The sequence below is a fragment of the Oculina patagonica genome, chromosome 14, assembly GCF_052425735.1.
Source record: "Oculina patagonica isolate OP01 chromosome 14, crgOcupat, whole genome shotgun sequence".
Lineage (NCBI taxonomy): Eukaryota > Metazoa > Cnidaria > Anthozoa > Scleractinia > Oculinidae > Oculina > Oculina patagonica.
In genome coordinates this window covers 24,562,974-24,573,516 of record NC_135771.1, presented here as the reverse complement: position 1 = coordinate 24,573,516, position 10,543 = coordinate 24,562,974, and the positions used below count along the sequence as shown (strand labels likewise).

General features: G+C 39.3%; 1 protein-coding gene across 1 annotated transcript; it reads left to right on the top strand.

Moving 5' to 3' along the window:
* The first annotated feature begins 525 nt into the window (after nt 1-525).
* LOC144637629 (pancreatic lipase-related protein 2-like) lies at nt 526-5,902 on the top strand. Its single transcript, XM_078496687.1, has 6 exons — nt 526-580; nt 1,029-1,265; nt 1,441-1,740; nt 2,490-2,675; nt 4,928-5,146; nt 5,778-5,902. Exons 1-6 carry the CDS (start codon nt 526-528, stop codon nt 5,786-5,788), a joined length of 1,008 nt encoding a protein of 335 aa, XP_078352813.1. The 3' UTR covers nt 5,789-5,902.
* The last annotated feature ends 4,641 nt before the right edge of the window (nt 5,903-10,543 follow it).

Here is a 10,543-nt window from a genome sequence, read left to right as displayed (position 1 = left end):
TTTTACTTAAAGTGCCGTGCGTTTCCAGGGCGTTACATCATGCACTTCCGTTTGCCTTTTTCTCGGTATTTGGGTATTAACCCTTTTATAATTTTTTTTAATCCCACTCGTGTAAACACGCGCGTTTCATGTGGTTCTAACTGTATTACCTTCAGAACTCTTTCAAAAATCGCTGTGTCATTTTTTACGCCTTTGCATGTTTTAACCCGTGCGTTCCCTGATCGTTATCTTAGGCATTTCTGTCTGTTTTTTCGGCCTTTCTCTTGCAGGTGAACATGCTGTTACTCTTTTGGATCCCATGCGCATAAACGCGTGCATTTTGCCATGGTTACACCTGCGTTACCCTCTAAAGTCTTTCTGGGACCCCTGCGTGTGTTCCAACTATTCTGACAACTAAGGGCCTCAAATTAGTTCTTTTGTACCACGTGATCTGAAAAAATGCCAAACCAATAAGCAATACCATAACTGACACGATTATTAGTGACATCTTGTAGGAGTCCAAGCAGAAAGCCAAGCAAAAGAACAATGTTTACAAGGGGATTTATCTTCCTATTTATAACTCTAACAGTTCGAACACAGGGTATGTATTAACTCGCATTACTTCTAATTCCCATATAACTGTTGCTTAGCAGAGCTTGAAAAAAATCACTTTCTTAGTGCTGCGATTACGATTGGTAAAAGATTAGTCAGGATTTTCAACAAGTGTCCAAAAATAAGACACAAACTTTTCGACTTTTTATACCCTTTTTCACTGATACTTTACTTATCCTTTTTATAATGGATAAAGGGATAAGCTGTCTTGTTAATTTACATTATTATGTTTTGATATGAATTGATGCGAAACGTTAAGTAAAAGTTTTGTTATGAACTACCTACCAACCAACCTACCTACGTACCTACTGACATTCTTCTCTACATTAAGTAGCTTTTCTGATCGAGAGATGTACACAAGTTATTAAAAAATTCACCTTTACAGCAGGGAGATGAAGGATCGGTGACGTTCATTGACTCTTTTTCAATCCATTCAGGATTTCTATTTCGACCAAAAGAAGTCTGCTATGGAAAGTACGGTTGCTTTCAGCGGCAACCAGGTGCAAACGGGTTCCTCGTAAATCTACCAGAATCACCAGCCGACGTTGGAACATCGTTTCACATGTTCACCAGGTATGGTTTTGGGATAATTGATGACGTCGATGAAAGTAAACTGACAGCTCCGAAGTACGGCATTGCACGGAGAACAATCTTTGTGATCCATGGGTATACTGGTAAGTGTCTGATAATTAATAATAATAATAATAATAATAATAATAATAATTACTTCTCAATGCGTTTGATGTGGCATTTTTCTTCTTCTTCTTCTTCTTCTTCTTTTTCTTGTGCACTGGGAGAGTGCGTTACCTTATTAGACTGAAAATAGCAATTCTCTTTTTTTTTATCCAGCAAATATAAAAAGATATGCCACACGAATTAAAGATGTTTTGCTGGAACGAGAAGACTGCAATGTGGTTTTGGTGGACTGGTCTCAAGGAGCGAGATTTCCTTACCGACAGGCAGCCGGAAACACTCGGCTTGTAGGGGCTCAGGTAGCAGAGCTTATAAGGTTCCTGATTTCCAGTTCTTCCGGTTCTCCCGCTTTGGCTGAGCGATTCTACATTGTGGGATTCAGTCTTGGCGCTCACACCGCAGGGTACGCTGGCAGTTACCTGAAGGATCGTGGAATGACTCTTGGCCGCATAACTGGTAGGGTTTGAGAAAAGGCTTTACTGTTTGTAGTCCAAACCGCCGAAGAATCAAAGAAAAGAATCACCTCCAAAAATACAGCGTCGTTTGGTTAATGTCTTTAAAATCTCGAAAGTTGAACTACGTGGCAAATGCAGGTGGCAATTTTTAATAAAACTTTTCACTGACTGGAGAAATACAACGTAGCTAAAGTTATTTTTACGCGACATAACACTGAAATCATTTTTTTTATTATTGGCAAATGAAATAGTTTCATTTTGCTTTGCGAAATACTTGCTATGAAACTGAATGTTTACAAAGAAATTACTTCTATCGATCTAAATGACAAAACCAGAGCTTTCATGCAACCAAATGTGCATCCCTTGCGTTATAATGTAAAGTTACAAGCAAACGAGACTAACGTCTCGGTTGAAAACCATTCAGCCCAACAATATTTCAAAAACTCATATCGCAATCCGTTTCAATCTTCGTCACTTTTGGCCATCCGTACCTTCTTTTGTATTTGCTGTGTTACTGAAATGCTCCTTCACTGTTTTAAGAGGTTATGTTTTATATTTCACCGAATTTGATGGTCATTTCCCATGGCTAAATTTGGCTAAAATCTGTGACACAGTCCCTTAAAAAGTGACTCGGCATCCCATATGCTAGGAGTAACCTACTTTTGAACCAACTTAGGACAAAGTTAGGAGCCTAAAGTGACACAGCGTACAACTTGTAGCATCCCAGCATTTTTATTATTTCTAAAACAGGCTTAGATCCTGCCGGACCACTTTTTAGAGATGTGGACGCCAGGTTCCGATTGGATCCAGGTGACGCAAAGTATGTTGACAGCATGCATACCAGTAAGCTGAGTCTAGGGACAAGAGAAACGGTTGGTCACACAGACTTTTTCCCAAATGGCGGCTCCAAACAGCCCGGCTGTAGCAGTCTACTCAGTAAGTAATCACTTTTGATACAGTCTATATTACGTACAACGCTTAGAAATAAAACGTTTTCCCTACAGCTAATGCGGAGTCTAACAAACTGCCCATTAGGCCACTACACCTCTAACACATTGAGGAGAGACTTAAGAGAAGTATGAACATATATTATATTATTATCTAGATTGTTCGATGTATTCACCGCTCTAAAATGGAGATTCCCATTGTTCTGAGGTACTTCTACATTTCGGGATTTGCAATTACTTCCAACAGATCATACTCGTATTCTCGGCATTGGACTGGAACTAGCTTGCAATGGAGGTTAATTAATGCAGGGAAAGTTTTCAAATGCAATTGACAAGAAGCTCTTGTAAATGATATCCCCCGCATTAGCCTCTGTCGCAAGCTAGTTACAATCCATAACCGAGAATTCGAATATGGTCTATTGCGAGTGCGACGATCATGAACTATAGAGTTCTTGCTAAGTTCACTGGTGAGCATTTATGGTGGTGCTAGCTTATTAGCTTGTTATATTTTTAGATCATAACTGAATCTCTAGACAACAGTTGCCTCCTAATAGGCAACTATCACAGCTGGCGTACAGCAGCCGTGATGTGGTCATTGACACCTACACAGGCCGTAACCGGCCCTGACGTCCGTTGACCTTTGTTCCGCTTCTGACGTCATCATCTTGGACCAAAAAGGCACCATTTATACTCAAAATCTGCAGGAGGAAAAGATCTTTCCAATTATACCTAGACCACAGTGATTGGGGTAATGTAGAGAGAAATATGCACGAAAACGCATAGAAATTTCAGCGAAACACTCAAAGGAAAATTTCTGCCAACCACTCCTCGCAGTTCCACAGTAAAGTAGCTCCTATATTTTGGAGAATTCCGGCCCACTAGATGGCCAACAAGTGCAGCAAAAAGAAAAGAAAAGGAGAAAAAAAAAAAGCGAAAAAAAAAAGGAAAAAACGAAAAGCCTAAAGTGGTAGAGCACTTTCTAACCCAAAAATCCCCAAACTTTGACTTTTGCGCATGCCCGAGGAAAAATGTCATAAAATACGATGCTTTTGAAAGAAAGGCATGCCTTTATGTTGCAAGTAGCGTTTTGAGTAGGCTGGAGCTTAATTAGCCCATACCTGACCAAAAAATGTCAAAAACGTGCAAAAGTGGCGATATTTTGGAAAATCTCCAGGAGTCAATTGGTTAATACGAGGGGACTAGACATACACACAGTACGCACAAAGGGGCTAGTTACGCCTATTAGCGTGCGGCTAGTCGCAAGGAATAAGCCCTTGTAGTATTTGCACGAAGGGACTAGTCGCAGGGACCGACTGCTTTGGCTTCTGATTGGTTAATTTTTTTATTTTGGTCGTAGGGACTAGTCGCACACGAGGGGACAAGAAAAATTTCATGGGACTAGTCCCTACAGCTACGACTAGTCCCATGAATTCAAACCAGTTTGAATTTGTGGGACGAAGGGACGCAGGGACGAAAATTGGTCGCTGTGACTAGATATTTTGACGAAATGGTAGTTCACACGAAGGGACTTGGTCCCGGGGAATAGTCGCAGGGACGAGTCCCCTCTTGTTTTCCGACCTTAAAGTTCCTAACAGCCTGGAGGCTACTAAAATTTGATGCAGACGTGTTTGATCATACTGCAGCCGAACAGCAAAGTAGTTTGCTACAAGCTTACGTTGAGACCATTAAATATAAAATCCCACTGTAAAAACTATCCCGGGGGGGCACTCTTCTATATGGCCTATGCGGGGACGTGCCGCTGGATTGGGTATGGTTTTTGACTCCTCCGGCCCTAAACAGAGTATATAATTTCAAGCTCCTCTGTCCTAAACAGGGTCTGAATCTGTCCTAGACAGGGTATTGCGGCAAGACTGTCGTCGACTATTTACATTGTTTTCGCTTTCGCTTTAATGAAAGCATTATTTTATTTGCTGGGATCGGTGTTCTCTTCTCAATACGTCGAACATCGCGTACGGGATGCAATCACAATAAAGCGTAAATGATTGTCGATTTTGTCCTTTGTCCTAAATAGGGTCTTAAAATAGGGGTGTTGTCCTACAAACGGTAGGTATTTTTAAAAGTTTTTATTGTCCTAAACAGGGTCAGGGTTTCAAACCCCCAGCGGCACCCCTATACCTAAACATAGGTCAAGTACCCCCCCCCCCCCGGGCACATTACATTTGGCAGGCATACGTCAGAAAGGAAAGAGGAATGATTGTTAGTCTTTTGCTCTTGACATAGGCTCAGTCTGTGACCACTTGAGGGCTACGGAATATTACATCGCATCAGTGCAAAACCGATGCTCATGGAAAGCGTTTCCTTGTCGAGATTACGCCAAATTTGAGACAGGAAAGTGCCTGCAGTGTGAAGGCAAATGTCCCACTATGGGGTACGGTGCTGACAAAACCAAACGGCCTGGGGTCTTCTATCTGAAAACAAACAGCGAGGCTCCATTCTGCGGTGAGTGAGCATTTCTTGCTCTGCCGGATCCCCGTTTTTGGATCTTTATTTCTTCTGCCCCCCCTCTCCCCCCTTCCCCTTGATTTTCTGTTCTTGATCTTCATAGCTCTTCTAGTTCATGTATTTTGCATAGGAGTTAATTGCAGGCGTCCGTGTTTACACCCTTTTTGCTATCTCAAATTCATATGCATTTTTGCTACGTAATGTTTTGTTAAGTATGCATGGGTCTTAGCTTCCACCACAAGGGTGTATTTACATGGACAAGTGTATGGATAGTCGGGAGCAGTGGGCATGTTTCACATCTTGCGTAGAAAGTATTATAATAATTTATCATGGACTCCTCGTGAGTTACCAACCAACCTGACCGCTGTTGTATTTCATAAATTCTTGAGAAAATGTTTTCAGTTGGGCGAGCGAACGTAGTGATTTAAACTGAAATTCTGCTTTTTCTCTGAGTCTCTAGCTCAACATGTTCTTCCGGATTTTCTTGTTCTTCTGTTTTTTTTTTCTGGTGCTATGGGTTCTCCTGATCTGGATTTTTTGGCTCTTCCAGTTCTTGTGGGTTTAGGTTTGCTGTGGATTAACTGGTTTTACTGCCTCTATATAATAATTCTTTTTCACTTTCTTCCAGGATTGAATTAAAGTACACTCAGAAAAGATTGCGCAGGGATAATGCAAGTCATTTACTATAATTAGTGTTATGCCTTCCAGCGGATGTTTTTGCAGATATAGTTGTCATTAAAATATGTAGTCAAAACCTCAACAGTGTTTTCTTTTGCGTTTTGTCATTGCTGCGAAAAGCAACTGCATTTTTTGCCGGTCAAGAGCTACAGAGCGCGTCTTCTAGCGCGCGCACAGTTTGCAACTTTCGTTCACTTGCGTTACCGTTTGGCCAGAGCTTTACAGTCCTAAATCGATGGCCTTCTACAATCCTGACTGGTATGTGAAAGGCAATTTTCAGACCTTCCCGGCACGTTAATAAGGAAGTTTCCAAGAATATTTCCAAGTCAATTTTTCACGCATTTGACTGTAAAAACAAGGTTATTGTGATTTTTATCGCCACGCGCGTTTCCTAGCGCGCGCCCTTTCAGTCCCACTTGAATTGCCTTTGACATTCCCGGAGGTATTTGCGAGACGATTTTCGCAACCTTCTTGACACGTTAACGCAGGAGTTCCTAAGAATATTTCCAAGTCAATTTTTCACGGATTTGACTGTAAAAACACTGTGTTATAGTAACCTTTATCGTCACGCACGCTTTCTCGCGCGCGCTTTTAGTCTTTTATCTATCACCTTGAGTGTTTTAGGGGTATGTGTGAGAAGTTTTTCGAAGCTTTCTTGGCACGTCAACCCGGGAGCTAACAAGAATTTTTCCAAGTCTTTTCATTTTTTTTTACTGAACTTGACTGGACTGTATAAACACTGTGCGAAACAAATCGAATAACGGCGATTACGTCAGGACATCTGTTTAAACCATTTCCGTTGGCAAGGATGTTTTTACGTTCGAGTTATTTATCTAAGAAAGTTAGGACGGTACGCAAAAGAAGAAGTGGTTTTATGTCTGAGGGTTATATATTGTGGAGTCTTTTATGTGTGGTATGGGCTACTTAATATTTAAAGAAGCATATTAGTTGTTCTCGTCATTTTCGGCTGGCTGCGTGGTTTAAAACTTTTGGCAAAGTCAATTTGATACTCTATATGAATGCGTCAAATAAAAAAAGCAGCAATTTTTCAGTTTATTTAACAGAATAAAGGACTTTTAGTTGGCTTACACAAGTCTTATTGAAATTATCGCCCAAACCTTTTCAATTTTGAAACGACTCATAATAGAAATGTTGATAAGTTATGCAATGCCTTTCCGTTGTTTCGCTTATATTATTTGAAGCATAATATCCGCTTACCCTCTGAGACAATCATGATAATACCCACTTTAAAGTGCGATAGAGGCCGTTAAAAGACATTTTATTCTGTAGTATTTTTTAATTACAAGTGTTTCTAAGCCACTAAATATTTGCACTGTTAATGTGCAACCTTAAAAGCATCTTCAAAGCGACGATCCGTGAATACAATATCTAGAGCTTTGTCTAACGCCATTACACCACTTATAGTCTTTACAAGACGAGACAGTACAACTTGAAAAGCCATAATGTCCAATTTACTAGAAAAATTAGTTAAAAGGTGTATAAAATGTTAAAGCGACGAAATTTAGTCCCAGTTGCCATAACTTTTAAGTATACTACGTGTTGCAACCAACAGTCCGCAGAAAAAATTCCAAGCTACGATGTCGGCGTCCGAAAACAAACGCTGGGGAAATCGTCCATTCTGGGGTTTGCCCTTTGATTATGACCCTCAGTGGTTTTTGACAGAAGAGCAAAAAGAAATACAAAAACGGTTGATTGAACTTTGCAGAACAACTTTGAGGCCCAACGCGGTGAGTTTTGTGTTTAGGCCTGATTTATAGGTGGTATTTGAGCTTATTTACGTCGTGTCGAAAAAAATCGCAGTAGGAATCTTGTAATAGCTGGTATCTTGTGGCACAGCTTCATTGTACATTTACGCAAAGTGACCTTCTTTGATTTAAAGCAATTTCAGCGAGTTTTCTGGGGCTTGAATTCGACACCACTGAAATTTGACTTAAAGTTTAGGCATTGATCTCATTTTTTCTGGCTCTGGTTACACTGAAAATGCTTGATCTTTCCTGGAAAACATGCTTAGGAAGGGATATTTTGGGCTTACAAACGATTTGTTGATAAGGGAAGTCATAAAAGAATTTATTCACGGGTTTCCTCAATTCTGATCGAAGTTCAAAAGTCTAGTAAGGTATTGTTCCTGATTCATCAGCAAAGTTAGAAGCTTAAATAGCTTTAGAATTCCACCGACAAAGTAAGAGATCAAAAATACAATTTAATTGACTAACAACCAAAGTAGTACTTTGAAAGAATGCTTTTATCTGGTGTAGAAAATCGATAACTTAAACCTCAATTTTGTGAAATCTTTCTAAAACGTACAGTTTGTGAAAAATATGTAGATTTAAATCATTTAGCTTCAAGTCCTCAGAACTTGACTATATCTCTACAAAAAAGATCGGTCCGAACCGAATGCGACGGGTCGGTACCCAAACTTTCCTGTCGAGTAAACTGCTTTTTCTTTTTCAGTGGTAGCAGCTGACTGCAAATGAATATGATTGCATTTTGTAACTGAAATGACCCTTTATTAAGGTCACAAAAGTCTCCTTTTAGCAGAACGCGTTTTCATTTACAGCTTTATAACAATCCACTTTCAGTCATTTCATTATTGCATAGTATATAAAAATGGCTTTTAAAATCTAGTGTAATACAAAAACCGAAAAGGCCCATTGAGAAATGGGATCGGTCCTTTAGGTTAGCAGTGGAATTATCAGGGGTAATACTAAACAGTAATATAAGGGTCGTTTATGCGTACGCAAATAGTGCCTTTCTTCGGTTTATTAAGTTCGTTTTGAGTTTCCGCTTGTTTTAAACTTCTGCATTTCGTTTTGAAACCCCTCTATATCATAACTTTAATCTTGAGTTCCCTCTTTTTTAAATCCTGCGTTTCATAAAATTCCTAATTGATTGACTCTCTGTGTTTCTTTTTGAGTTCGAGCTTGTTTTAACTTCTGCGTAACATTTTGAGTTCTCTCTTGTTTTAATTTTTGTCTTCCATTTTGAGTTCCCTCTTGTTTTAACTTCAGCATTTTGATCGAGTTCCCGTTTGTTTTAACTTCTGCGTTTCATTTTGAGTTTCCTCGTGTTTTGATTTCTGCGTTTCATGTTGAGTTCCCTCTTGTTTTAATTTTTGCGTTTCATGTTGAGTTCCCTCTTGTTTTAATTTTTGCGTTTCATGTTGAGTTCCCTCTTGTTTTGACTTCTGCGCTTCATTTTGAGTTCCCTCATGTTTTGACTTCTGCGTTTCATTTTGAGTTCCCTCATGTTTTGACTTCTGCGTTTCATTTTGAGTTCCCTCATGTTTTGACTTCTGCGTTTCATTTTGAGTTCCCTCTTGTTTTGATTTCTGCGTTTCATGTTGAGTTCCCTCTTGTTTTAATTTTTGCGTTTCATGTTGAGTTCCCTCATGTTTTGACTTCTGCGCTTCATTTTGAGTTCCCTCATGTTTTGACTTCTGCGTTTCATTTTGAGTTCCCTCATGTTTTGACTTCTGCGTTTCATTTTGAGTTCCCTCTTGTTTTAACTTCTGCGTTTCATCCTGAGTTCCCTCTTGTTTTAACCTCTGCGTTTCATGTCGAGTTCCCTCATGTTTTGACTTCTGCGTTTCATTTTGAGTTCCCTCATGTTTTGACTTCTACGTTTCATTTTGAGTTCCCTCATGTTTTGACTTCTGCGTTTCATTTTGAGTTCCCTCTTGTTTTGACTTCTGTGTTTCTTTTTGTCTTTTATTTTGAGTTTCCTCTTGTTTTTACTTGTGCGTTGAATTTTGAGTTCCCTCTTGTTTTAACTTCTGCGTTTCATTTTGAGTTCCCTCTTGTTTTAAACTCTGCGTTTCATTTTGAGTTCCCTCTTGTTTTAACTTCTGTGTTTCATTTTGAGTTCCCTCTTGTTTTAAACTCTGCGTTTCATTTTGAGTTTCCTCTTGTTTTAACTTCTGCGTTTCATTTTGAGTTCCCTCTTGTTTTAACTTCTGCGTTTTATTTTGAGTTCCCTCTTGTTTTAACTTCTGTGTTTCATTTTGAGTTCCCTCTTGTTTTAACTTCTGCGTTTCATTTTGAGTTCCCTCTTGTTTTCACTTCTGTGTTTCATTTTGAGTTCCCTCTTGTTTTCACTTCTGTGTTTCATTTTGAGTTTCCTCTTGTTTTAACTTCTGCGTTTCATTTTGAGTTCCCTCTTGTTTTAAACTCTGCGTTTCATTTTGAGTTCCCTCTTGTTTCAACCTCTGCGTTTCATTTTAAGTTCCCTCTTGTTTTAACTTCTGTGTTTCATTTTGAGTTCCCTCATGTTTTAACTTCTGTGTTTCATCCTGAGTTCCCTCATGTTTTAACTTCTGTGTTTCATTTGAGTTCCCTCTTGTTTTAACTTCTGCGTTTCGTTTTGAGTTCCCTCTTGTTTTAACTTCTGTGTTTCATTTTGAGTTCCCTCATGTTTTAACTTCTGCGTTTCGTTTTGAGTTCCCTCTTGTTTTAACTTCTGTGTTTCATTTTGAGTTCCCTCTTGTTTTAAACTCTGCGTTTCATTTTGAGTTCCCTCTTGTTTTAAACTCTGCGTTTCATGTCGAGTTCCCTCATGTTTTGAATTCTGCGTTCCATTTTGAGTTCCCTCATGTTTTGACTTCTGCGTTTCATTTTGAGTTCCCTCTTGTTTTGACTTCTGCGTTTCTTTTTGTCTTTTATTTTGAGTTTCCTCTTGTTTTTACTTGTGCGTTGAATT

Bases quoted from the DNA above. Each gene is read 5' to 3' on its own strand.
- LOC144637629 (XM_078496687.1), top strand. From the start codon at position 526: ATGTTTACAAGGGGATTTATCTTCCTATTTATAACTCTAACAGTTCGA. The intron at 581-1,028 runs GTATGTATTAAC...CAATCCATTCAG, and splicing joins TCTAACAGTTCGAACACAGG to GATTTCTATTTCGACCAAAA. The intron at 1,741-2,489 runs GTAGGGTTTGAG...TTTCTAAAACAG, and splicing joins GACTCTTGGCCGCATAACTG to GCTTAGATCCTGCCGGACCA.